The sequence below is a fragment of the Triturus cristatus genome, chromosome 9, assembly GCF_964204655.1.
Source record: "Triturus cristatus chromosome 9, aTriCri1.1, whole genome shotgun sequence".
Taxonomy (NCBI): domain Eukaryota; kingdom Metazoa; phylum Chordata; class Amphibia; order Caudata; family Salamandridae; genus Triturus; species Triturus cristatus.
The window spans coordinates 227887083-227914573 of record NC_140592.1 but is presented as its reverse complement, the minus strand read 5'-3'; the positions used below and the strand labels follow the sequence as shown (position 1 = coordinate 227914573).

At 40.0% G+C, this 27491-nt stretch overlaps 1 protein-coding gene across 4 annotated transcripts in view; it reads left to right on the top strand.

Moving 5' to 3' along the window:
• Positions 1-27491, top strand: part of EOGT (EGF domain specific O-linked N-acetylglucosamine transferase) — a 265331-nt gene that overhangs the window by 192312 nt on the left and 45528 nt on the right. For all 4 annotated transcript variants that reach the window (XM_085624778.1, XM_085624779.1, XM_085624777.1 and 1 more), the window contains one exon: positions 26921-26982. In XM_085624778.1, coding sequence (XP_085480904.1) covers positions 26921-26982 — 62 coding nt within the window. The remainder of the gene's footprint in view (positions 1-26920; positions 26983-27491) is intronic.

The window sequence follows — 27491 nt, the reverse complement described above, 5'->3', positions numbered from 1 at the left end:
TTTACACATTCGTTTTTCAGCATTTAAATGTTTTATACAGTCCTAATAACAGATTCTTTCCAAGTTTGTAGTCCAATATAAAAAGAAAACCCTTCCACTTTGGTTATAAGGGTTTAGTGCAGAGTGCAATTCTTACGGGTTGAAAAGTTCCATGTCTTGACCCTTCAGTGGGGCTATTTTATTTTTTGAAATCCTCCAGTGGAGTGTCTCTACCCATGTTGAGGTTAGAAATTCAACCTTCTGTTTAACATTGCTGTTCATGCAATCTTATACAATTCGCTGTTTGGTTGCTTTAAATCAAATGTGTATATATAATTCTTCCGATTGATTTAGACCGTGTGGTGTCAAGCTCCTGAAATTTAAAATGTGACGGGATTCCTGTTGGCGTAACATTTTCTCCCTGTTACCTCCACGTGACGAAATAGAAATGGTCTCGATTCCATAAAATTTCAGGGATTTCCAATTGCTATTGTGGTGAAGTTCCATGTGCTTTGCCACTGCGTTATTCTTGTCTTTATTCTTTTTTTTTTTTTTTTTTTTTTTTTTTTTTTTAAAGTTTTTATTGAACAATAATTCGATTACAAGCACGGGCCTACAACCACCAGGGCCGGCCGCTAAGTACAGAATGAAATATACATTTATCAAAGCTGCAGTCGGTTCCCGGGGGTCGGCCCCGTAGTGAGTCCGGATAGTTCTAGAGGCACAGGAGACTTAGATCAAACAAACACAGAAAACTAAAAGAAAAACAAAAGGCGAGGCATAAAGACAAACGGCGCAGGTCAGGCTTCCTCCGGGGAACTCCAGGTCAGACCATTAAGCAGCACACGAAAGGAAGGAGTACCGGGAGGCTGGGGACGGGGGGGGGGGGGCCAAGGGAACTGAACGTCCATATGTAGTCATTCCAAAAGGTGCCCGGAACCGTCAAGGGTCAGGGGGACATGGCGATATCGGTGTCCACCAGGGGGGGCGTACAGATACCCCCGCGATCTTGTCTTTATTCTTTGTCGCACGGACATGTTCTAAAATTCTTTTTTTCAATTCGCATATGGTGCTTCCCACATATTTCAACTTGCATGGGCACTCGATGATGTATATGGTGTATTGGCTTTTGCATGATATCAAATCCCTTAGTTGCCAGACTTTCTCATTGGCCATTGTCGTTTCCATTGTTGGTTGCGCAATTTGGCACACTTTACAGTTGTGGCATTTGATGAATCCTTTGGTTTTGAGCCATGTTTCCTTTAGTTGTTTAGCTTTAAAATGGCTGTGTACAAGCCAGTCTTTTAAATTGGTCGCTCTCCGATATGTTATTGTTGGTTGGGTTCCCATTCTTTCACCAATTGTGCCATCCAGCTGTAGAATTTTCCAGTTCTTTTTTATGATGCCAGCTACTTCCTTTGATTCCAACGAGAAATCCATTATTAGTCTGATGGGTTCCATTTCTGGTTGTTGTTCTACTCCTTTTGGTTTCAAACACTCATTTCTGGGGCTCTCGTTGGCTCTGTTCCAGCATCGATTAACTATCTTTTCATTGTATTTCCTGGCTTTGAATCTCTTTATTGTCCCAGCACTATGTCTTCTCCATTCCCCTTCTTCACTGCATATTCGTCTTAACCGTAGAAATTCTCCATACGGTATGCTGGTTATTAGAGAAGGTTGGTGGAAGCTTGTTGCTTCCAAAGTTGCATTTGTAGCTGTTGTTTTACGGTGAAGTGTTGTTTCCAGTTGATTATTTTTCACATAAATTTCCATGTCCAGGAAGGTCACTCTTTCAAATCGTTTATGCTGGTGTTTAGTATTTGAAAATAATCCTGGAAGTCCTCCACCTCCCCGTTCCAAATAATAAAAAGATCGTCTATACAACGAGTCCAGCTGACAATCTGTTTGGTATATTTCTCATTTTGGGTATTCCATGCAACTTTTTCCTTACACCAGCCCATTGTTAAGCAGGCATAGCTTGGGCTAAAGGCAAAGCCCATCGCCGCTCCGTTCTTTTGTCGGAAAAGATCTTCACCGAACAAAAAGATGTTACATGTAAGGCACGTTGAGATCATATCTAGTAACATTTCATTATGATTCTTATAATGAATGTTTCTTTCCTGTAGGAAGTAGCTGACAGCATTCAGACCCAGGGCGTTGTCAATATTGGTGTACAGTCCAATTACATCCATTGTTATTAGATGATATGTATTTTGCCAAGTTATTGTTTGTAAAAATTTAATAGTAGGTCTGTTGTGTCCTTTATATATGAGCCTAGGTTGGCTACATAAGGAATCAGGAAGAAGTCAATGTAGTTTGCCATTGGTTCTAGTAAGGAGCCCTTTGCTGAAAGGATTGGTCTTCCCGGTGGGTCTTGTCGATTTTTGTGTATTTTCGGGAGAAAATATATTGTTGCCAGTTTGGGGAAATCTACAAGTAGATACCTACTCTCCTCTTCATCTATCAAGTTTTTGTATCCATTTCAACCAATGCTTGTTTATTTCAATGCTTGTCTCTTATCTTCTCATTATCATGCAAAGTCGTAAATTAAAGGGACTACAACTCCCATCAGTCTGAGGAGTAAGCCCTGTTCTGAACAGGAAATGAGGTATATCCATTTCCTTTTGTAAAGTTTTTTTTTAAAAGTTTAAATTTGAGTTACTCAGAGTAAAACAATTGACCGTGAACAAGGTATCGTGTGTATACCGAAACGCGTTGGTTGGGACCTGTGTGTCTGTCGTTGTGGCTGACTTGTGAATAAATTCACTCAATATTCACGAACTGGAGTGCGACCCTATTTTTCTTTGAGGAGGAAATTGTTGGCATATATATATATATATATATTCACTGAAAAAACCATAGGTTTCACACAAGTTATAGTTAGCTGTACATTTCACTCGTAAAAAAACAATGAAATTCCCCCGTTATAGTTAGTGCAGGCAACTATAACTCACGCGACCGCAATCCTCTGCTGATGCTAAAACTGTATTTAGACACTTATTTGCCCATGTCTTCTTCCATTAAATTTTAGCTATACATATATTACAAATATTTTTTTTTCATAAAGACACATATGTCATCAGCAGAGGCGTCAGTTCCGCTCCAGGTCTCAAAACCCCCTTTTGTGATGTCCAAATCCCGGCGCCTCACCTCCCATCTGCGGGCCACGGCCGTGGAGTGTGGTCCATCTAGAGCTTCAGAGAGAGGCTGCAGCACCCCAGGGCGGTACAGGATCATAGGCTTCTTAGTGGTGGCCGCTCCCATAGGATGCACCGCTGCGTGCAAGTACTTCAAGCCCAGTGGGAGCTCGCACACTCAGCAAGTTCGCAGCGTAGGGAGCGGGTGGGGGGGAGGGGGGAAACCCCTCAGTGTGTCCAGCGGGGTGCGGGGGGGAAGAAGTTATATCAGGCCACCGGTCATCTAGCAGGCCTTCTTTTTCGGGTCGATGCCTGAGGTATGTGCTCCTCCGCTGTCCACTTCTTGTGTACCAGGATCAGCCACGTCAGGTCTGGTCTTCGTGGGACGTACCCCCCCCGATCCCGCACCGCTCGATATCGGGCCCTCTTCTGGGTTTAGTACGGCGCGAGGGCACCACAGCCTCCCGGGGTCCTGTACTAATTCGTGGCCTCTCCACCGCAGCAGTCCGCACCTCTTCGTCGTCACCGCCCCCCTACTTGTACTGGTACCGTAGCTGCTTTTCCGGGGTCCGTCGACTGCAGGACATCGTCAGGTACAGCCTCTCTTTCTAGTGGTTATGATCTCTGCCACACAGCGCCTACTTGGGTGCCGGGGTCCGTGACCGAATCTTGCCGTCTGCCACTCGCGCACCACCAGGCTCGGCCACCACTCCAGGTCTCGGCTTCCACACTGGAGAAGGCCGCAGCCAGCCGCGGCGCTAACTTTGGCTCCCGGGTCCCACCGAACTCGAGTTTGGGGTTGTTGCACTCAGCGGCACCTCCGGTTGCCGATTCTCGCCTCGGAGGAACGGATTTGTGTGTCGGATTAACACGTTCAGGGAGGGTGCAACCTAAGCTAGCAGCCATCTTGCTACACCGCGTAGCCACGCCCCCCAGGAAATGGAATTTAAAAAAAACTTAGAAATTCACTGAATTCTGTGAATTTCTACATTTTTTATATATATAGATATATATATTCACTGAAAAAACCATAGGTTTCACACCCGTTATAGTTAGGAATTAGCATTTAAAAAACCTTGCAAATTCACTGAAAAAACCATAGGTTTCACACATGTTATAGTTAGCTGGACATTTTGCTCGTAAAAAACCAATGAAATTCCCCCGTTATAGATAGTTCAGCTAACTATAACTCGCGCGCCCGCAATCCACTGCTGATGACGTTACATATTACATCACTCATGACATGGTCAGTGACATCACTCATGACATCACTGATGACATCTCAGATGACATCACTGATGACATCACTGATGACATCATCCAGTGAATGTGTGTTTCTGAACAGTTTTAATATGTTTAATAAATATAGGGAAAGGCCTGTTGAAGAATGAGTGGGTGTACAAGTGTGTAAATGGATGATTTTCTGTGGTGCGTAACTGAGTCTATAAGTGAGTCATTAAATGTATCTTACTGCAGACTAGTGACTTAACTGTGTAAATGTCTGTATGTGTCTGTGTGTTGGTGTCTAAGTGGCTCCATGGTTTTGTGATTAGCTATATGAGTGTCTCTATGGGTTATTGATTGGTTGTCTGAGTATCTGTATGGGTGCCTGTGTGTTTGTGTGGGTAGGGTGTGTGTTACTCTGTGCATAGATGTGTTTCAGTGGGTGATTCTATGGGTGCATGGTTTTAAGAGTGCATCTGTGAGGGACTGTATGGTTGGATGAGTGTATGTATGGGTGAGTTAGGGATTGAATGTATATCTCAGTGGTACATGTGTGACTAACTACACATGTGAAAGGCAGTATATATGTGTGTAAGAGTATATAAGTGGGTATATGTGAGAGTGTGATTGTGAGAGTGGCTGTATGGATGCGTGTATGCTTGTATCAATTATTGTATAAGAGCGTAAGAATGTGGTACTATTTTTATGAGTAAGTGAACTTGAGTGTGTTTAACTGTATAGGTGAGTAAATTGGACTGTGTTTAATTACTTGCACGACTGAGTAGGTGTGTCAGTACCTCAATGGATGATTGGCGGTGTGTGAGTGTCTATATAGGTATCTAAATGCATATGATAGTCTTGTATGGAGTGACTGTAAGTATGAGTGACTGTACAGGTGAATGAGTGGAGTTGGATGTAGACCTAAGAGTTAATAAGTGAGTATCTAGTTATTGGTATTGGAGTAGGTATGGTTTTGAGAATGTAACTCTGAAATTTTCAGTCGGTGTTTGAAAGGTTATGTTAGGGTGTGAGAAGATGTGGTAATTTATCACATGGATGACGTCATCAGTGATGTCATCAGTGATGTCATTTGAGATGTCATCAGTGATGTCATGAGTGATGTCACTGACCATGTCATGAGTGATGTAATATGTGACGTCATCAACAGTGGATTGCGGGCGCGCGAGTTATAGTTAGCTGAACTAACTATAACAGGGGAATTTCATTGGTTTTTTACGAGAAAAATTGTCCAGCTAACTATAACATGTGTGAAACCTATGGTTTTTTCAGTGAATTTGCAAGGTTTTTTAAATGCTAATTTATGAATTTATTTTTATTTTTTTAATTTATTTTTTTAACAATATGCTACCTATGTATATAATTATAGATTTACTGTATCCTGCAATATGGAATGGCTCACCTTTTTTTAAAAATGTTTAGATATAGTTGAACAGCATAGTTAATATCTTCTACGAACCTCTAAACATTGTTGTTTTTTTTTTCTTAAGAGATTTTTACCGTGCATGCACCGTAAGCTTACGGTGCGCGCACAATACGGTACAAGTACGGTGCGCGCACGTAGTTTGCATGGCTACGTGCTCCGTGTGCGCATGCGTACGTGATTTACGTACGCATGCGTACTTCGTCTGCGATGTGTACGCGCGGGCTCCGTACGCGCATACGCGCGTGTTCTTTTTGCGCATGCGCGCGTGCTCCTTATGCGGGTCCGCCGTACGCGCATGCGCGCGTGCCCTGAACGCGCTTACGCGCGTGCGTCGTACGTGCATGCGCGCGTCTTACGTATGCGCATGCGTACTTGTACCGTGCGCGCACCGTAAGCCTACGGTGCGCGCACGGTTAGTCATGTGATCAAGAAACAACACTTTTCATTGGTTTAATGTACATTCATTTCCAGAAACTTCCAACACCACACCCATTCCCCTCATTATTACTTCTGATTCCCTAGGAGAAGGAGCTGAACTGTTTTTGTGCTACAATGGCAGAGCAGCAGTCATCTTCTGGGAGTGAGCAGGAGAGCCTTGTCAGACAGAGACAGAGGAAACAGAAAGATTCTTTTGTCTGGCAATATTTTACATTTCCACAGGGGCAGAAGAAAGTCAATGCTCCCAAAGTCACCTGCACTCTTTGTGGACGTGTCTTATCTAGAGGAGATCCTAAGAAGAAGTACTCTTTTAGTATCTACACTATGATCAGGCACGTTAGGGATGTACATCCTGTGACTTATGCTCGAGCTACTAGAGAAAACCCTCCTGCAGCTCAGCCAAGCACATCCGCAGCAGCTCAGCCGAGTACATCATCGGCAGCTCAGCCGAGCACTTCCTCTGCGGTGGCAGCTTCACCTTCTTCTGCTCCTCTGGACATTCACCCTCTGTTTGAGAGGGTGCATATACGGTGCAATACGTGTTATGCTCTTCTTGCTTTTGGGGAGTCCAGCATTCCCCTAATTGATAACAAGATACAGCAGCACACGTGCGCCACCTTATAATTTTTGCCATTCTTTCCTTCCTCTGTCCCTCTATTAACACAACGGCTCTTTTTAGAGCCACCTTACATCTTAAATTTTTTTTTTTTTTTCATCATTTTTATTTTTTTTCCCCGCCGTGCGTGCACGTTGCGCACACCCCTTGTGTTTTTAAATATAATAAACATTTTTTTCACCCTTCATGGTCCTTCAGGGACCTCTTTTCAAAAGGTAGGGGGGTCAGGAACTCAGTACCCTGCCCCCTTTTCACGTTCTGCACCTTTTTTTAAATTGAAACACACTTTTTTTTTGTGCATATTTTTACCCTTTCTAAATGATTTATACCCCCAACATGACTTCTGCCTGCTAGCATAGCATTAGATCATGTAACAGTTGTGTGTGCAGAGACGTCAGAAGTTCAGCACATAATGTTTCTAATCCAAAGAGCAACAGTACATTTCACAGATGAAGGGAACAGAGTCTTCCTCTTGATCTTTAGACACTGGATCGATACTTACTTATAGGTACCAAAAAACAATCAATTAACACAATGGCTCTTTTTAGAGCCAACCAACACCCAAACACTTAATCTTTTTTTTTAATTCTATTTTTTATACGATTTTTTTGTCGCATCTCTATGCTTCCCCAGTGCAGGCCTACAAACTGCAGCCATGCGCCAGCACAGGCTCTCTTGCACCATGGGCTAAGGATGCCTGCATGGTGGGGAGATTGTTCTTGTGCAGGAAGGGACACTTTCCTGCACAAAAACAATCACAAGAGGCCTTTTCCTCTTTCAATCCGTGCTGTAGAATGGAGGACGCACTAAAAGAGAAAAGAACGGGGAGAAATAAAAACATTTCTCCTCGTTGTGACTCGCAACACCACCTCTAGAGTTGCTTAGCATTCACACACATCTCCAGAGTTACGATTTCTCGTAAACCTGGAGATGTGTCTAGTTCTTTGTGTGTTGCGTGGGAACGCCCAAAACAACACCCATGGAACGCCCCTTCAACGCACAGTGCTGCGTGTGAAGTGGCTGTATTTATGTGGAGAGGAAAAGTCACGCAGGGTGGCTTTTCCTCTCCTTGTAAATATGAAGGAGCTCCCTGCGCCACCAGTACGTTATGAAAAGTGACGTAGTGGTGGCGCAGAGGCCTTGTTAATCTGCCCCAGAGATGTAATGGAAATTAAGGGTAAGACAGACAAAGGGAGAGAGAATCAGACACAGAGAGCAAGGAACTGAGAAGGAGTAAGGCAGTTAGAATGACTGAGACACATGGAGACAGGGAGAGATACATGTTTGAAAAAGTAGTGATGGAGGCAGTAAACCTAAGGGAGTAGTAGAGAAGGAGTGAGGGAGTTATGAAACAGCAGTAAATGAAGACGACAGAGAGAAGGGGAATGAGAAAAGCAGAGTGAGGAGAAGTGAAAAAAAGGGAGCATGAAAGTGAAGGGGTGAGAAATACAGATATTTCAAACTTACCTGACCAACAAAATAATTTAATTATAAATAAATGGTTTTTTTTAATTGCTAGAAAAAAGGATTAATTTTCCTAAATTTTCTTTCTCGATCTGAAAAAAAAGAAAAAAAGTATTAATATTTAACAATACATTTTAGAATACAGTACACATATTTTCATATTTAACAAAGTAATTTTTTGCCCTTTTTTTGCTGTTTTCAGAATATATTGAATTTCACTGCAAATTGTGAAACCAATTGCATTCATCACTTAACAGCGGGCAAAATAATTAACAATCTGAAAGATTGTTTAAAAAAAGCCCTGAATCTCTTCTCAGTAAAACATACCTTGATAGAAATGTAACATATATAATAAAAATATCATCTTAGAACAATAACTATTTGCAATAAATAACATCTGTAAAACTTGTTGCTTAAGCACATACATTCAAATAATATCTGTCAAAGAAGTCCACAAGAGAAATTTTTACCTTTCCATGAGGCCAAATGGTAATTTTTAAATTCTTTTTTGGTGAAATATCCAATGGTAATCCAATAAAATCGAAATAATGGTTTGTTCAGATGCTGCAATTTGTATCGAAAATTTTGGTTTTAGAAAAATTAAGTAGGAATTTGGTAATTCTGCAGGCAAACGTTGCTTGAAAATCAATTGAGAATCATTACACAGTGTCCAGCCTTTTTCACATTTTAGATAAACTGTGTAATGACCAGAAGTTATAGAAGGTCCATCATGGAAAATGATTGCAACTGCAACAAAAGTTTTTCCAGATATTGATAATTGATGTCCTGTAAACTTCTTTATTAAAGTGTCCAATTTTGTACCATCAGCTCTACAACGTTGCATCATTAAAATTACATACTGTCCATATTTTTTTAAAAATAACGTTGATAACATGTCTGATTTACAATGAGAACATTCCATGTTGTGATTGGCATCTTTAACTAATTTACTAAAAGTCACTGATTTACTCTCTGGTAATGTTAAATATATGAACCTTTCAGAATCAACATTAGAGCTGCATGTGTTCAAACAGTTTTCACAACTATGTTCCCATTTATAAGAGAGACCAAACATATTTTCTATTTCTACCCCTTCATCTTCCAGTACCATAAGCATATACATCAAGAATTCCTGTGCATCGTGCTGGACATTTTGAGTAAACTGTGTACACCCAGAACATACATCTAAAAGATTTCTAACATCAGAAGCACTTTCTATTTTAGTTTTATCATTACTCAGCTTCTCAAAAAGAAAACTCAGCAGAGAACAGAATCTTTTTTCATGATTTAGTATTATCTGCTCTTGCAAACTTTCAAGATAAAATACAACATTCAGCACTACATTAGCGTAGCAGTTGACACCAGAGCTATTTTCAAAATGACAACCAACAACCTCTTCAACATTGTCCTTTTTCTTTTTGCTTGGAATCACATCACTCTCCTTTTGTTTTGTCTTCTGTACATCCTCATTACAGATATTCTCAATTCTCCTTTTCCGACAAACAACATGTTTTTCAAACACAGGATACTGACCTAAATGAGGAGCATAGCTTCTTCTTAATCTATTATATTCCTTTACACAGTTTGCATCAGCACTAACTTTTGAATCATCAAAGTCTATCATGAATAAACCAGATAATTATTTTACTCGTGACAAAGCAACATATGCCATACCTTCTTTAAACACAGTAGATCCAATGTTTACAAAAGCACTATCTACAGTTAATCCTTGAGATTTGTGAATAGTTACAGCATATGCTAGAGAAAATGGAAACTGCTTCCTACGTACATATAAGTCTTTCACAAGCAAGAAACGAACTGAACAACGACAAATGTCTTTAACCTCTTCAATCTGATCACATTTTATTTTTAAAAATTCAATTCCAACTTTTTTCTGGTAATTAACAAAACCCACAACTTTACCCATAGCTCCATTCACTAAACCTTTTTCTACATCCAAATTACGTCTTAAAATTACTCGACAGTTCATACATACATAAAGATTCTTTTCTAAACCAGCTGTTTTCGAGATGTTTTTCTCTAGAGAATCCAATTTAGTTGTCAATTTGCTTGTCAATATAATCGTTATTCCTTCATGTTGTATTTTATCCACAGCTTCCAGTTTGACAATCTCTTCATTTTCCAATTTCAAAAGTTCTTGATTGAATATAGAGCATTCATGTAGTGTTGGCGTTAAGCAGATTTCAGTATTTTTTCCAGCAATTTTCTTGTATATTTTCTCTGGAACAATTTGTTCTGTTGGGAACAAATTACATAGAAATCGACTCTGTAAAGCTTTTTTGCCATGTTCTGTGAGTAGTCTAATTCTGATATCTTTGAGAATACTTGCATAATCATCATCATTTGCCTGCCGCATATTGGTAATGAGTTCTTTATACTCAAAGTATGTCCAAATATTCACATTACCTATACTTCCTAACGACTTTTTCGTGTCTTCATGTGTAAGAGTTTGAAATACTGGTTGTCCTTTAACTGGAGTGAGCTGCAGAAGATCCCCAAAAACTATAACATGTTTTCCTCCAAATAGCACGTCATAGTTTGTCTTTAGAATTTGCTGCATTCTTAAATGCACAAAGGCAAGCATTAAGTTTGATACCATGCTTACCTCATCAATGATGAGAACTTTCATTTTTTTCAATACTCTTGCAACTTCAAAACATGCTTCTCCTGTTAGCTTGTGGTATTGTATTTTGTTCTCATGCTCTACTGGTAACATTAGCAAACGATGGAGGGTAATTCCTTTTATGTTATATGCTGCTAACCCAGTTGGAGCAGTAACAACACAAGACAAAGTTGAATCTGTTTTTTGCTGTAGGTAGCTTCTAATTACTTTAATCAAGAAACTTTTTCCAGTTCCGGCTTGTCCACTCACATACATTCTGATTGGTTCAAACGATGTGCATGAGCACTCTTTATTTTCATGTAGTAATCCATGAATAATTTGTTTTGTGACTTCCTCATAAATTTGTTTTTGTTCATCATTCAGTTGCTGTTCCAAACTTGGTAAGTTTATTAAATCTTCCTGAGCTTGATTCATAGCTGTTTCCACTTCAGTCATGGCTATTGCAGCTTCATTTTCTACGATTGGTTATCCTAGGGGATCTTGACTGAGCGTCCCAGAACTTTGACTGTCTTGAGAACTGTCTCTAGCTACTTCAGCTGCAATTGTTGCTTCTTGTTCAATTTCTTCATTTAACATTTCTACATAAGTTGTGAAAGTACTGCATTCGATGGTATCTTTGCATGCATTAAAGGAATCTTCATAGCTTTGAAAATGTCCAAGAAATTCATCCTCTGAGCGCCATGGTTTAAACAACTGTAAAAGTGCTAAGTGGTAAAATTCCTTCTTGTCAGTAGTGTCGCAACTCAGCTTCCTGTGATTAATCAAACTTCCTTTTGTTTGTTTTACCAAACATCCTTCCTCACCAATGACTTTATATTTTCCATTGTTGATCTCTTCTGTGGCATCCCGTTTATAAATGTAGTTCTGCAGCACTTCATAGAGATACATGTTCTCAAGATGATGACTTCTCTTTGGGTAATATGTGTCCAACATGTTTGTTCTTAAAATGTCTGTACTTTCAGGTTTGAACTCTGCTAAATATTCAATTTCTCGAATAGATTTCAGTACCCGATTTCTCATTCCTGCAAGGCCTAAACTTACCCAAATTATTCTTCTGGATTTGGAGTACAGACTTGCAGATGATAACCTATCTGAGCATTCGTAGGATCCAATTTCTCGATGCGATAACATCTTTAAACTGAAACTGTATAGCTTTTTACTGACAGTCTTCTCGTGAGAAATCTCTTCCCACATTTCTTTCAATTCCGTTTTCTCAGATTTAGTGATGTAAGATGTGACATACCGAGCAACAGCAATAGCATTCCACATGGATAAAATGACTGGGTTGTAGTCATTTATATATTTTGACTCTTCTTTTCTTCTTAGGTTATAGGTATTCTTAGGCGATTTTCTTGTAATAGTATGTCGCACAGCTGACATAAAACTGTTTACTCTTCCTTTTGAAAGAACAGGTCGTGGAAATCCAAATCGACATTTTGTGCAGAATTTATCTTTACTCTTGTACTTTCTTCGACAGTATTTTCCACACCGATGACTTTGGAAACGTAAAACTTGCTCTTTTAAGTTTTTTTCTTCTGTGCTTTTAGGTATAGCACATGTTGCATATCCTTCAATGAAAGATTAAACTGCATCATCAGAATCTGTTCCAAATTTTGGAGCATCCTTGATCCACAACAGCATATGAATATGAGGAGCACCTCTTGCTTGGTACTCTTTTCTCCAAAAGAGATCCACAACTTCTCCAAGACGTGGATTTTTTTTATTGCAGATGAAGGACATCATAGCCTCAAATCTGTGATTGAAATATCTGCAAACATTAACCGGATCCAATGAGCACAATTCTCCTGCTGTCTTGTATTGGATGTTTTCAATATTTGAATTTGCCTCTCGAAGGAAATCCAGTAAATCATCCCAAGCGTACTCTGCACAGCTTAAGGGAAGGAACCATGTAGGAGTTCTTAAATTCCGTAACATACATTTCAATTCTCCATGGCGTCGGTACCAATATTCATTAGTCCCACACTGACAAGCCATCAGATTAATTAATTATGATTCCAAATGATCATCTCGCCGTTGCACTTTGTTCAGAAAATCCTTTGCAGACACATTATGTAGATGTACTCCAGTTTTCAAAATGTGATTTACTGCATAAGATAGTGCTGATAAGTCACTTTCAAATAAAAGATGGAACAAATAAGGAATACTTTGACGAAATCTTGGATCTTCTGCATTTAACCTTGTAGTCCGATACTCAGAAGCAGAAATCTGTACTGGACGTTCATCATATCGTCCACCTTTTCCTGTAGGAAACAGCTGGGGAAAACTACGAGCTTCCAAGCTCTCCTCCCATACACTCACGGGAGTTCCTTTTGCTTTTTTCATCTGAAAGAGATCAATAGTGTTTCCCATAACTTCTTTAGAATGAAGAGGATGTATGCTGAAATGTTCATAAATTTCTTCTTCTTTTTACTTATCCACTTTTTCAATTTGCCCAGTTGGTATTCCTGAGTCTCCTAGTAAATCTTCTTCATCTTCTTCCATATAAATTGATTCATACCATTTATTATTTCTTTTCAAATATAAATTTGCTCTTTGTACTTTTCGTACATCCACCAGCTCCTGCCAAATTTTCTTGTTCTTTGTAGGTACACCATTAACCAGAATAACTAATGGTTCATTTTCCAAACTATCTGCATCAATTGTTTCAATATTTTTTTTCAAATCTAATGGCAAATAGACAACTCTTCCTTTTAAACCTCTTTGTAAATCTGTAGGAGGTAATTTGCCTGTTTTGGGCTCCATACGAACTATAGTCTGAAAAGGATGGACACATTGAATGAGTATAGACTCATACGTATTTAAATCACTAAGTTCTGCAGGAATTTCAACCAATTCTAAATTATTATGTACAGCTCTAGCTGGCATTTTATTTTCTTCTAACTTGTTATAATAGTATTTACAAATACGGTGATATTCACCCAAATCAAAACAATTTTCCAGAAATAAATATGTAGCAAAATCCATCCACTTAGTATTATTTTCTTTTTCACTTTTTTTTATAGAGATCAACATACCTTGTTTGATTTTTATAATGGCTTCTCCGGCAACAAATACAAGTAATATTTGGTCTTTCATTAGAGATGATAGTAAATTTTGTCATTTGATCTTCAAATGTTTTACTAACAGTGAGTTCTACATTTTCTTCCACATTTTCTTCAATAACTGTGTCATTTCCTGCACTTTCTTGCTCTGGACCAAAGTAACAAAACTCAATATCCTCACAAACCTTCTTCACATCTGTTACAGATCCACGGAACAGAGCATTATTCAACTCATTTAACTTTAAAGCTGGACTTTTAGCAAAATACAATCTTCTCACAAACTTTCTCATTTCAGTATGATGAACAGCCAGCATCCTAAAATGGTGAAAAACACTTTGACAAACTTTCCTAGAAAGACAAGCCAGAGAATGTCCTTGCAAACCAGTATTCTCTCTCACTCTGCATGGATCTAGTCTGTGAAGCACCTTAATCTTCTGTTTAACACTTTTTTTTACTATATTCTCTTAGAAAATCACGAAATTTATCAATAGATTCCTGTCGTACAGTACAAATACTACTACAATTCCAAGTGTACACTGGGGCTTTAGGACGTCTCCCCATAACCTCATCAGCTAACACTTCTTCCTCATTTCTTGGAACCATTTTTCTCCTTTTCCATTACACAACCATCCTTAACTTCATAAGCTCGACCACTGGTGTCAACTGCATGCAGCAAACTATTACTTTGAAGATAACTCTCTTCATTACAAAATGGTTCAGTACTTGAACTATGCTTCCATTCTCCTAAGAACACTTTACAAAAGTTTTTTTTTTTCACTTCTCTTTTTCTTTTTGACTTCATTAAATTCACTAATTTATCTAATGTACGGATCCTGTTCAAAATTAAAATAAATAGTTTTCTTTTTAATTCCAAAGCCTTGGCAACAATTGATTCAATATGTTTCCTTTTTCTTATAAAATTTGGCTTTCTTCCTATATTTTTTCACATCCTTCAGCAGATTGAACATCACTCTTCTCTCAAACATTTTTCTACGAATGTTTTTAAAACCTATTTTTCTTTTTAAGTCATTCTTTCTTACTTCTGATTGTACATTAGCATTTAGTATATTCTGTCGATTGTCTGTTTGTTTTCTACTTGAAACACTATTTCCAGTGGATATATTTCTTACATTTTTTCTTTGCTTGAAGATATTTAAAAAAAAATCCTTAGTCTGCTTACCAGAAGGCTTTTTCTTTTTTCCAACATGAGGTTCTTCAACTATTTTTTTTTGGCCAGTTGTCTTCAAATATAGATGTTGTTGCTGTTCTTTTCTCTTTCTTGATTTTATAGGCATCTTTAATTTATTTCAGTGTTGTTCAGCAATACCTGAAAAAAAATAAAAAAAAATACCTTTATGTAATTTATATATATTACTATATTTTTTATGAGCTTTTCAAAACATATCATATGAGCTATCCCTTTCCTACGACTGCAAGTCTTACACAATAAAAGCTACACAAATTAAATCTCTGACAACAAATTCCTGTGTGCAGACAGACTCATGTTGTGATTCTAGGCAGAAAACGATTTTTCATTGGCAATTTCAAAGCACATTTTCTGCTGTGGTTTTGCATGTGATAATTACTGTAAGAGTCTGACACATTTTCCTTATAGTTTAGAGAGGCAGAAAAGAGCACGTGTCCTAACAGCTACTTGAGAGCATGAGCATGTGGAACCTGGGTGAGTGATTAGACTAGAGCAAAAGAAAAGAGCCTTGGTGACGTTGAATGTATTAGCTTTACACACTACTATCTGAAATACCACACAGTGCTGAATACTTAGCATGGGAGTGCAGGAGAAGCAACTGCCTGTGTACTAAGAGCGTGCTTCTGGACACTGTGTATTGTCAGGTGCAAGAGAGATCTGCATGGACACTTGCAGAACTGCATGAATACTGCACAGATGTATGTAAGAGTACATGTGGGGTAAGGGTTAATTGCAGTTTGGAACATGTAGAATCTACCTCACCCATGGCAGGTGTGGAAGGAAAATCTACCCTGTTGTTTTCAAATGTGTTAGCATTTGCCTCTCATTTGTGAGATAGTGATTTCTGCTGAATGCAAACCATCACAGTTCAAGAAAACAAGCTGCTCCTTTTCTACGGATGCATGTCTTACAGTACAAGAGCAACACAAATTAAATCTCTGACAACAAATTCCTGTGTGCACACAGACTCATGGTGTGATTCTAGGCAGAAAACGATTTTTCATTGGCAATTTCAAAGCACATTTTCAGCTGTGGTTTTGCAAGTGATAATTACTGTAAGAGTCTGACACATTTTCCTTATAGTTTAGAAAGGCAGAAAAGAGCACATGTCCTAACAGCTACTTGAGAGCATGAGCATGTGGAACCTGGGTGAGTGATTAGACTAGAGCAAAGGAAATGAGCCTTGGTGTCGTTGAATGTGTTAGCGTTACACACTGCTATCTGAAATACCACACAGTGCTGAATACATAGCATGGGAGTGCAGGAGAAGAAACTGCCTGTGTGCTCAGAGCATGCTTTTGGAGACTGTGTATTGTCAGGTGCAAGAGAGATCTGCATTGACGCTTGCAGAACTGCATGAAGACTGCACAGATGTATGTAAGAGTACATGTTGGGTAAGGGCGAATTGCAGTTTGAAACATGTAGAATCTACCTCACCCATGGCAGGTGTGGAAGGAAAATCTACCCTGTTGTTTTCAAATGTGTTCGGATTTGCCTCTCATTTGTGAGATAGTGATTTCTGCTGAATGCAAACCATCACAGTTCAAGAAAACAAGCTGCCCCTTTCCTACGAATGCATGTCTTACAGTACAAGAGCAACACGAATTAAATCTCTGACAACAAATTCCTGTGTGCACACAGACTCATGGTGTGATTCTAGGCAGAAAACGATTTTTCATTGGCAATTTCAAAGCACATTTTCTGCTGTGGTTTTGCATGTGATAATTACTGTAAGAGTCTGACACATTTTCCTTGTAGTTTAGAGAGGCAGAAAAGAGCACATGTCCTAACAGCTACTTGAGAGCATGAGCATGTGGAACCTGGGTGAGTGATTAGACTAGAGCAAAAGAAAGGAGCCTTGGTGACGTTGAATGTATTAGCTTTACACACTACTATCTGAAATACCACACAGTGCTGAATACTTAGCATGGGAGTGCAGGAGAAGCACCTGACTGTGTTCTAAGAGCGTGCTTCTGGACACTGTGTACTGTCAGGTGCAAGAGAGATCTGCATGGACGCTTGCAGAACTGCATGAAGACTGCACAGATGTATGTAAGAGTACATGTGGGGTAAGGGTTAATTGCAGTTTGGAACATGTAGGATCTACCTCACCCATGGCAGGTGCTGAAGGAAAATCTACCCTGTTGTTTTCAAATGTGTTAGCATTTGCCTCTCATTTGTGAGATAGTGATTTCTGCTGAATGCAAACCATCACAGTTCAAGAAAACAAGCTGCCCCTTTCCTACGGATGCATGTCTTACAGTACAAGAGCAACACGAATTAAATCTCTGACAACAAATTCCTGTGTGCACACAGACTCATGGTGTGATTCTAGTCAGAAAACGATTTTTCATTGGCAATTTCAAAGCACATTTTCAGCTGTGGTTTTGCAAGTGATAATTACTGTAAGAGTCTGACACATTTTCCTTGCAGTTTAGAGAGGCAGAAAAGAGCACATGTCCTAACAGCTACTTGAGAGCATTAGCATGTGGAACCTGGGTGAGTGATTAGACTAGAGCAAAAGAAAGGAGCCTTGGTGACGTTGAATGTATTAGCTTTACACACTACTATCTGAAATACCACACAGTGCTGAATACTTAGCATGGGAGTGCAGTAGAAGCACCTGACTGTGTTCTAAGAGCGTGCTTCTGGACACTGTGTACTGTCAGGTGCAAGAGAGATCTGCATGGACGCTTGCAGAACTGCATGAAGACTGCACAGATGTATGTAAGAGTACATGTGGGGTAAGGGTTAATTGCAGTTTGGAACATGTAGGATCTACCTCACCCATGGCAGGTGTGGAAGGAAAATCTACCCTGTTGTTTTCAAATGTGTTAGCATTTGCCTCTCGTTTGTGAGATAGTTATTTCTGCTGAATGCAAACCATCACAGTTCAAGAAAACAAGCTGCCCCTTTCCTACGGATGCATGTCTTACAGTACAAGAGCAACACAAATTAAATCTCTGACAACAAATTCCTGTGTGCACACAGACTCATGGTGTGATTCTAGGCAGAAAACGATTTTTCATTGGCAATTTCAAAGCACATTTTCAGCTGTGGTTTTGCAAGTGATAATTACTGTAAGAGTCTGACACATTTTCCTTATAGTTTAGAGAGGCAGAAAAGAGCACGTGTCCTAACAGCTACTTGAGAGCATGAGCATGTGGAACCTGGGTGAGTGATTAGACTAGAGCAAAAGAAATGAGCCTTGGTGACGTGGAATGTATTAGCTTTACACACTACTATCTGAAATACCACACAGTGCTGAATAATTATCATGGGAGTGCAGGAGAAGCAACTGCCTGTGTACTAAGAGCGTGCTTCTGGTCACTGTGTATTGTCAGGTGCAAGAGAGATCTGCATGGACACTTGCAGAACTGCATGAAGACTGCACAGATGTATGTAAGAGTACATGTGGGGTAAGGGTTAATTGCAGTTTGGAACATGTAGGATCTACCTAACCCATGGCAGGTGTGGAAGGAAAATCTACCCTGTTGTTTTCAAATGTGTTAGCATTTGCCTCTCATTTGTGAGATAGTGATTTCTGCTGAATGCAAACCATCACAGTTCAAGAAAACAAGCTGCCCTTTTCCTACGGATGCATGTCTTACAGTACAAGAGCAACACAAATTAAATCTCTGACAACAAATTCCTGTGTGCATTCAGACACATGGTGTGATTCTAGGCAGAAAACGATTTTTCATTGGCAATTTCAAAGCACATTTTCAGCTGTGGTTTTGCAAGTGATAATTACTGTAAGAGTCTGACACATTTTCCTTATGGTTTAGAGAGGCAGAAAAGAGCACATGTCCTAACAGCTACTTGAGAGCATGAGCATGTGGAACCTGGGTGAGTCATTAGACTAGAGCAAAGGAAATGAGCCTTGGTGTCGTTGAATGTGTTAGCGTTACACACTGCTATCTGAAATACCACACAGTGCTGAATACATAGCATGGGAGTGCAGGAGAAGCAACTGCCTGTGTGCTCAGAGCATGCTTTTGGAGACTGTGTATTGTCAGGTGCAAGAGAGATCTGCATTGACGCTTGCAGAACTGCATGAAGACTGCACAGATGTATGTAAGAGTACATGTTGGGTAAGGGTGAATTGCAGTTTGAAACATGTAGAATCTACCTCACCCATGGCAGGTGTGGAAGGAAAATCTACCCTGTTGTTTTCAAATGTGTTAGGATTTGCCTCTCATTTGTGAGATAGTGATTTCTGCTGAATGCAAACCATCACAGTTCAAGAAAACAAGCTGCCCCTTTCCTACGAATGCAATTCTTACAGAACCAGACCACCACAAATTAAATCTCTGACAACAAATTCCTGTGTGCACACAGACTCATGGTGTGATTCTAGGCAGAAAACAGAATTCCTGGGTGATACCAGTACACCTTTACTTATTTTGAAGACATACTCCATATTATCTGACAAGTTCATGGCAGTTAAATATCTTCCAAAACATAAAATGTAAAACACAACTTTAAAACAAGAATCACATTTACATTTTTTTAAATCAAAATGCACCACATACATCCCCTCTCAAATTCATAACTCGCCTTCTAAATGTGTTAGTGTTACACACTGCTATCTGAAATACCACACAGTGCAAACCATCACAGTTCAAGAAAACAAGCTGCCCCTTTCCTACGAATGCAAGTCTTACAGAACCAGACCACGACAAATTAAATCTCTGACAACAAATTCCTCTGTGCACACTGACTCATGGTGTGATTCTAGGCAGAAAACAATATTCCTGGTTGATACCAGTACACCTTTACTTATTTTGAAGACATACTCCATATTATCTGACAAGTTCATGGCAGTTAAATATCTTCCAAAACATAAAATGTAAAACACAACTTTAAAACAAGAATCTCATTTACATTTTTTTTATCAAAATGCACCACATACATCCCCTCTCAAATTCATAACTCACCTTTAAAAGTAGTTAGTTGAGAAAGAAATGTGGCACTCACACAGCAGATTATCAGAGCCAGAATCTCAGAACTGTACCTCTCTCAGCAGAACCAGTAAATGGCAATGTTTCCCTCTCTTTTTTTCACACATATACATGTTAACTTCAAATCACAGTGCTTCCCACATTTTTTCAAATGGAAACACACATTTCTATTGGTTGCACATTCCAACCCTTTCCAAATGATCCCTACCCCCCACATGACTTCTACCTCCTACCATAGCAACAGGTCATGGAACACTGGTGTGAGCAGAGAGGTCAGAAGTTCAGCACACAATGTTTCTAATCCAAAGAGCAAGAGTGCTTGACTTTTCAAACCTAACAGCAAATCTAAAGTAATGTTCTGTGGGTACACATTTTTCTAAACCAATACAAAACATGCTTTTCAAAAATTTAAACTTGCAGCCTAGTTTTTAGTGTTGAATGTTCTGAAACAGCCAATGAGTTATTTTTATTTTAAAAAAAAAGTATGTAAGCCTCCATTTTACAACTATCTTTCTTTTCATATTGCCATTCTACTGAAAGACACCTTCTGAGTGCATCCAGATCTCCTTGAAAGATGTTCACAGTGTGGATTGTAGGTCATAGCTATGTCTTCTGGAATGAAAAGTATGCAGAAAAAAGAGGTTTTTTCAAAGACCTTGCTTTGCCAAATGTAGACATTAAATGGATTGGTCAGAGAGGGTTAAAGTGGCACGAATTAATGCCCTTGGTGAAATCCTTTCTACATCTCCCACAGCCTGACCTTATAATTGTGCACTGTGGTGGAAATGACCTAGGCACTTTAACTGGGGTAGGTCTGGAAATGCTTGTTAAGGACACCTTTGTGCAATTGATGTCACTTTTTCCACAAACTGCCTTTGTATATTCTAATATATGCCAAAGGCAAAAGTGGAACTGGTCCAACCATTATTGTCCGCAGATTGACAAAGCAAGAAAGCATGTCAATAAGTCTGTTTCTGCTTTCCTCAGAGACTATGGTATGGGTTCTATATACCACAACAACTTGCGTTACAACATGCAAGGCATTTATAGAGGAGACGGTGTTCATTTCACAGATGATGGCAACAGAGTCTTCCTCTTGAACTTTAGACTCTGCATCGGTACTTACTTGTAGGTACAAAAAACACTCAATGAACGCAACGGCTCTTTTTAGAGCCAACCAACATCTAAACACTTATACTTGATTTTTTAATCTATTTTTTTATGGTTTTTTTGCCACCGTGCGCGCACCGTGCGATATTTTTTTTAATTTTTTTTTTTTGAGACCTAAGAGTTCTTTCATGGTCCCCAAGGCCTAGGGGGTCAGGGACTGTCTACCCTGCCCCCTTTTCACGTTCTCTACTTGTGTTTTTAGCTCTCTTCTACCTCTAAAACTCAAAATGGCGGCTGGGGGTGCGCGCACCCCGCGATTTTTTGAAAAAAAATAAAATGTTTTTTTCACCCTTCGGGGTCCTTCAGGGACCCCCTGACAAAGGCTAGGGGGTCAGGAACTCTCTACCCTGCCCCCTTTTCACGTTCTCCACCTTTGTTTTTCACTATCACCCATACAACACACAAAATGGCGGCCGACACTTCCTGATTTCGACCGATTCGAATGTTGACTGACATAAATCCACCAATCAGAATTACGCTCGCGCACCGTGCGCGTACGGTGCGCGTACGGTGCGCGGCTATAGATATGTATGTGCTTTTAACTGCAATTTTCTCAGGAACTACTGAACATATTGCCTCCATATATGCAAAAGGCACATCCCTGACCTGAGGACTACCTCTCTGCCAAATTTCAAGTATTTCTGTTCAGCCATTCGGGCTGTACCTTCGACTGAAGGTCCTATGTGAAAATGCATGGGGGGAAAACGCGTTTTGGGACCCCCCTTTTTTCTCGGCCCCCGCTTGACGAATCCCCCCGAGACTTTCAGGGTAGGAGCTGAGCGGAGCGCCCCATTAGTTTTAAAAATTTCGCAAGGATTCGTCAACCGGCGCCAAAGTTATTCAAAATAGAATTTTCAGATTTCCTATGGAAACACGGTCCTAACTATAACATATATATATATATATATATATATATATATATGTACATATATATATATATACATTCACTTAAAAAACCATAGGTTTCACACATGTTATAGTTAGCTGGACATTTCACTCGTAAAAAACCAATGAAATTCCCCCGTTATAGTTAGTGCAGGCAACTATAATTCACGCGACCGCAATCCTCTGCTGATGACGTCAGATATTACATCACTGTATTTAGACACTTATTTACCCATGTCTTCTTCCATTAATCTTTAGCTATACATATATTACAAATATTTATTTTTCATAAAGACACATATGTCATCAGTGATGTAATATCTGACGTCATCAGCAGAGGATTGCGGTCGCGTGAGTTATAGTTGCCTGCACTAACTATAACGGGGGAATTTCATTGGTTTTTTACGAGTGAAATGTCCAGCTAACTATAACATGTGTGAAACCTATGGTTTTTTAAGTGAATTTGCAAGGTTTTTTAAATGCTAATTCGTAACTATAACGTGTGTGAAACCTATGGTTTTTTCAGTGAATTTGTACGTTTTTTTAAATGCTAAGTTATGTATTTATTATATTTTTTTTTCAGGTTTTTCACCGTGCGCGCGCTGTCTGCACTCGGTGCGCGCACCTCGCGATTTAAAAAAAAAAAAAAATGTTTTTTTCGCCCTTGGGGGTCCTTCTGTGACCCCCTGACCAAGGCTAGGGGGTCATGAACTGGCCACTCTGCCCCCTTTTCACGTTCTCCACCTTTGTTTTTCACCCCCTCAGACTGCGAGAGACAAAATGGCGGCCAACACTTCCTGGTTTCGACCGATTCGAATGTTTACCGACATCTAACAACCAATCAGAATTGCGCTCGCGCACGGCAGGGTGCGCGCACAGTGCGCGCACGGTGCGCGCGTATAGATATTGATATGCTTTTAAATGCTATTTTCTCAGGAAATACTGAACAGATTTACACCAGACCTGCAAAAGGCACTTCCTTGACCTTATGGCTACCTCTCTGCCAAATTTGACGTAATTCTGTTCAGCCGTTCGGGCTGTAGCTGCGACTAAAGGTCCTATGGAAAAATGCATGGGGAAAACGCGTTTTGGGACCCCCTTTTTCTCGGCCCCCGCTTGACGAATGACCCCGAGACTTTCAGGGTAGGAGCTGAGCGGAGCGCCCCATTAGTTTTAAAAATTTCGCAAGGATTCGTCAACCGGCGCCAAAGTTATTCAAAATAGAATTTTCAGATTTCCTATGGAAACACGGTCCTAACTATAACATATATATATATATATATATATATATATATATATATATATATATATATATATATATGTACATATATATATACATTCACTTAAAAAACCATAGGTTTCACACATGTTATAGTTAGCTGGACATTTCACTCGTAAAAAACCAATGAAATTCCCCCGTTATAGTTAGTGCAGGCAACTATATTTCACGCGACCGCAATCCTCTGCTGATGACGTCAGATATTACATCACTGTATTTAGACACTTATTTACCCATGTCTTCTTCCATTAATCTTTAGCTATACATATATTTGACGTAATTCTGTTCAGCCGTTCGGGCTGTAGCTGCGACTAAAGGTCCTATGGAAAAATGCATGGGGAAAACGCGTTTTGGGACCCCCTTTTTCTCAGCCCCCGCTTGACAAATGACCCCGAGACTTTCAGGATAGGAGATGAACGGAGCGCCCCATTCGTTTTGAAAATTTTGCGAGGATTCGTCAACCGGCGCCAAAGTTATTCAAAATAGAATTTTGAGATTTCCTATGGAAACTAGGTTGTAACTATAACTATCTACTGGCGACACATATATATCCTTCCTGCGATAGCCAGTTTGTAGTTAGGACCAACTTATCCCATTGTCTAAGCATATTTTGTTGTGATAATAACTTTTTTGGTGCAAATTGACGAATCTTAGTGACATTTTAAAAAACCAGTGTAAAACTTAGTTGAGCTGCTGTCTGGAAAGTTTTGGAGTGATGAAGCGGGGGTCGATGAAAAGGGGGCCCGAAACGCTTTTTCCTCATGCAAGGTCTATGGGAATTTTGTATTTTTTTAATATGACTACAGCCCGAACCGCTGAATAGATTTACAACAAATTTTGCAGAAAGGTAGATCTTGGTGTAGAAAGTGTGCTTTTTTTAATTTGGTGTAAACGGTTCAGCTGTAGCTTGGGAGATATTAAAGAAAGAAATGTATACATATCAAGGGACGTGGATCCTTCGTGGATCCTCCCACAGGGGGATCCGCAGGTCGGGGGGCAAAGCCAGATTGGCTGGCCGCAAACTGAAAAGAAAGTTGCAGCCACCATCTTCTTTGTCGCTTGGTCGGGGGGAGGGAAAAATAGAGTGTCAAAACATATACGGTGTCAGGCTAGAGGTATCTTGACCCCATAGGACACATGGAGGTGTCCCATGGGCAGGAAATTGCTCCCACAATTTTTGGGCCCGAACCGGGGATCCGTGGTTACCCGTAGGGGCTCGGGTACCTGCAGAACCGAGGCACAATGAGAAAAAAACAGCACGCACTATACCCGTTCACGTATGGCCGAAGCCTGTGCACAGCACAGTGTGGGGTTGAGTGCATGTGGGGTGATTGGCTACAGGGCCAGGCCTATGGCCAGGCCCTGCTGCCAACCCCCTCCGTACACGACAAAAGCGGTGCACAGCAGTGGTTGTACTAATGTACAGGAATTATATGTTACTTTATGTTAAAAAAAATCCATAGAAATACCCTGAAAATACCAAAGGTGACTGGGACATATAGCTAGGTTTACGTTTTACCCCTTCAAAACCATAGTAATTTGGCAGTTATAGTTATACTTACCTGAAGAAACTATAACTCATGCCGTTAAGTAACTTTAGGCCACAGGTTATAGTTTCTTAACATAAGTATAACTGCTGAATTTCTATGGTTTTGTATGGGTAAAATGTGAACCTAGCTATAACGCCCCTGTAGCCTTTTGAAAATATATATATTTATTTATTTATTTTACTCAGTGGCGGTCGCCACTGGTTAGTTAGTTATGTCAGAGTTTCCATCGGAAATCCATTTTTTTGCTTGCTAATGATTTTGGCACCGTTTGACGAATCTATAAGAAAGTGATCTTTTTGCTTAGTTTGTGCATGGAAAGTTTCTGGATGATGTGTCAAGCGGGGGCCAAGAAAAAAAGGGGGGGGAGCCCAAAACGCAGAATCCCCATGCATTTTCCATTGACTTCTTTAAGCATAGCTGCAGCAAAAAGTGCTGAATGGAATTACACCAGATTTGGCAGGAAGCTAGATCTTCGTCCGCAGGTTGTGCTTTTTGTGAGTTGTTGTAAATATGTTATATTTTTTTTTTAAAGAAATCAAGGTTAAAAAATATTTGTATATCTGGACGGTTGGGTCCATGAGAGTCTTGCAAGACTCTCGCTGGTGCCCCAGTTTAACAATGGAACGTTCTGATTGGCTTAGAGAGCTTTTTTACCTTGGGCCAATTCACGCCCCCTGTAGGAGCGTGTGTTCTGACTGGATACCAGCAGCATCAGAAAAATGTTGCTGGCAGCCATTACAGGACACGGGGGCTTAGTATTTTGTCGTGAAGTTTGAAAACAAATTAAGATTTAAGGGAGCAGGGTAGGGATACTCTGCCCCCGTGGGGGAGACCCAAAGGGAGCTCCTGGGGCAAAAATTGAAGGAAAAAAACCTGCAGTTTTTTTCTGGAATTCCACAGGACTCCAGCGGGGTTATATAAAAAAAAATGGCGTCCCAGGGCTGCATTTCTCTAATTAAGTGGAGTGGATACCCCGCACACAAGCCATTATAGGCTCAGGGGAGTCCACTCCCAGGCCACATTTCATAAGGGGAGGAGGGTGTGCTGCTCCCTCTCCCTGAGTAATTATAGGCCCCAGGAAGCCTACCATCGGGCCGAAATGTGCACCAACATGGAGTGAGCTGCGTGCCTCCTTCCCCAAGCCTTAAAATACCCCAGGGACCCAACCCCTGGGGACGATTTATTTAATCATGAGGCTGGCTGCCTGCAGGGGGTTAGCTGCCTCCAGGTGGGTTGGCTGCCTCCATGTGGGTTGGCCACAGGGCCTATCCGCAGTGATGTCCTCAATGATGCCATTTGAGGTGTAATCATTAATGTCATACATGATTTAATTGAATTGTAATTGAATATATCATGATTGATGTAATATGTGAGGTCATTAGCAGTGCATGACAGGGGCACAAGTTTCTTTCCACTTTCAAAAAAGGAGACATTCAAGGGCATTTGGTTTGTGTTTCTCATGGGATTCAAAGTTTTAGTGGACAGTGGTGGAAGGATGTGGAACCTTTTTTAATGGCTTAAGGACTATAGCCTGCTACAGCAAGAATGTGTCTTTAACCCAAAGCACCTCTAGTAACAACCTTCTACAGACTGGACTTGTCTGACTTGAGGGACCTCTAGTGAAGGCTTGAGGTACTGTAGCCTGCCTGGGGAATGTGCTTATGGCAGGTGTTTAAGGGAATGTGATTGTGTTCTTTAAAAAGAAGCTTGGGCCATTTGCTTTGTCAATGCGTCATTTATGTGTAAATAATCTGCACAGATAATTGATGTACTTGCAGGGGTAATATACAATTTCTTAGCAAGTGTTTATTGAGTCAAGAAGTAGCACAACTAAAAATTATTTGTTTTTTTTCTTAGCTGAGAAACGTTCTGAAAACTGTGCTTACATTCCACGTCAAAGTAGTTGATTTTAAATACAAGTAAGTAAATGTTCAATTACATTTTTCATTGTAGTGTATATATGTATCTGAATGTATTCATTATTTTTTTTTTTTTTTTTTTTTTTTTTAAAAACCTTTATTCGTGCATCTTAAAAGAACAAATACGGGCCTACAACCGTCAGGCCGGCCACGATACAGTAAAGCACTGATACCCACATTACAGCCCCCGTGCATCAACGGTCAGGATTAACAACAGGTTATGAGTTACATACTGGAGATATCTTTGAAACCCGGGGAAGGAGAGGTGAAGGTTAATTTTAAGTTTTTGATAATTTTATCAGAGAAAAAAAGTCAATGAAGGATAAGAGCAAAGTAGATTCGAGTCCGCAAGATAGCTTCACCACACGGGCGAGCAGCAACATCAGTAAGAACAACAATGGGAGTAAAATCTCAATCAGTGAGGCGGTGCAGAGATATATCAGGATAGTCACATGAGCAAGTACGCGCCCCTCCAGAGCCGCCCCCACTCGATCCACCCCACACCCGGA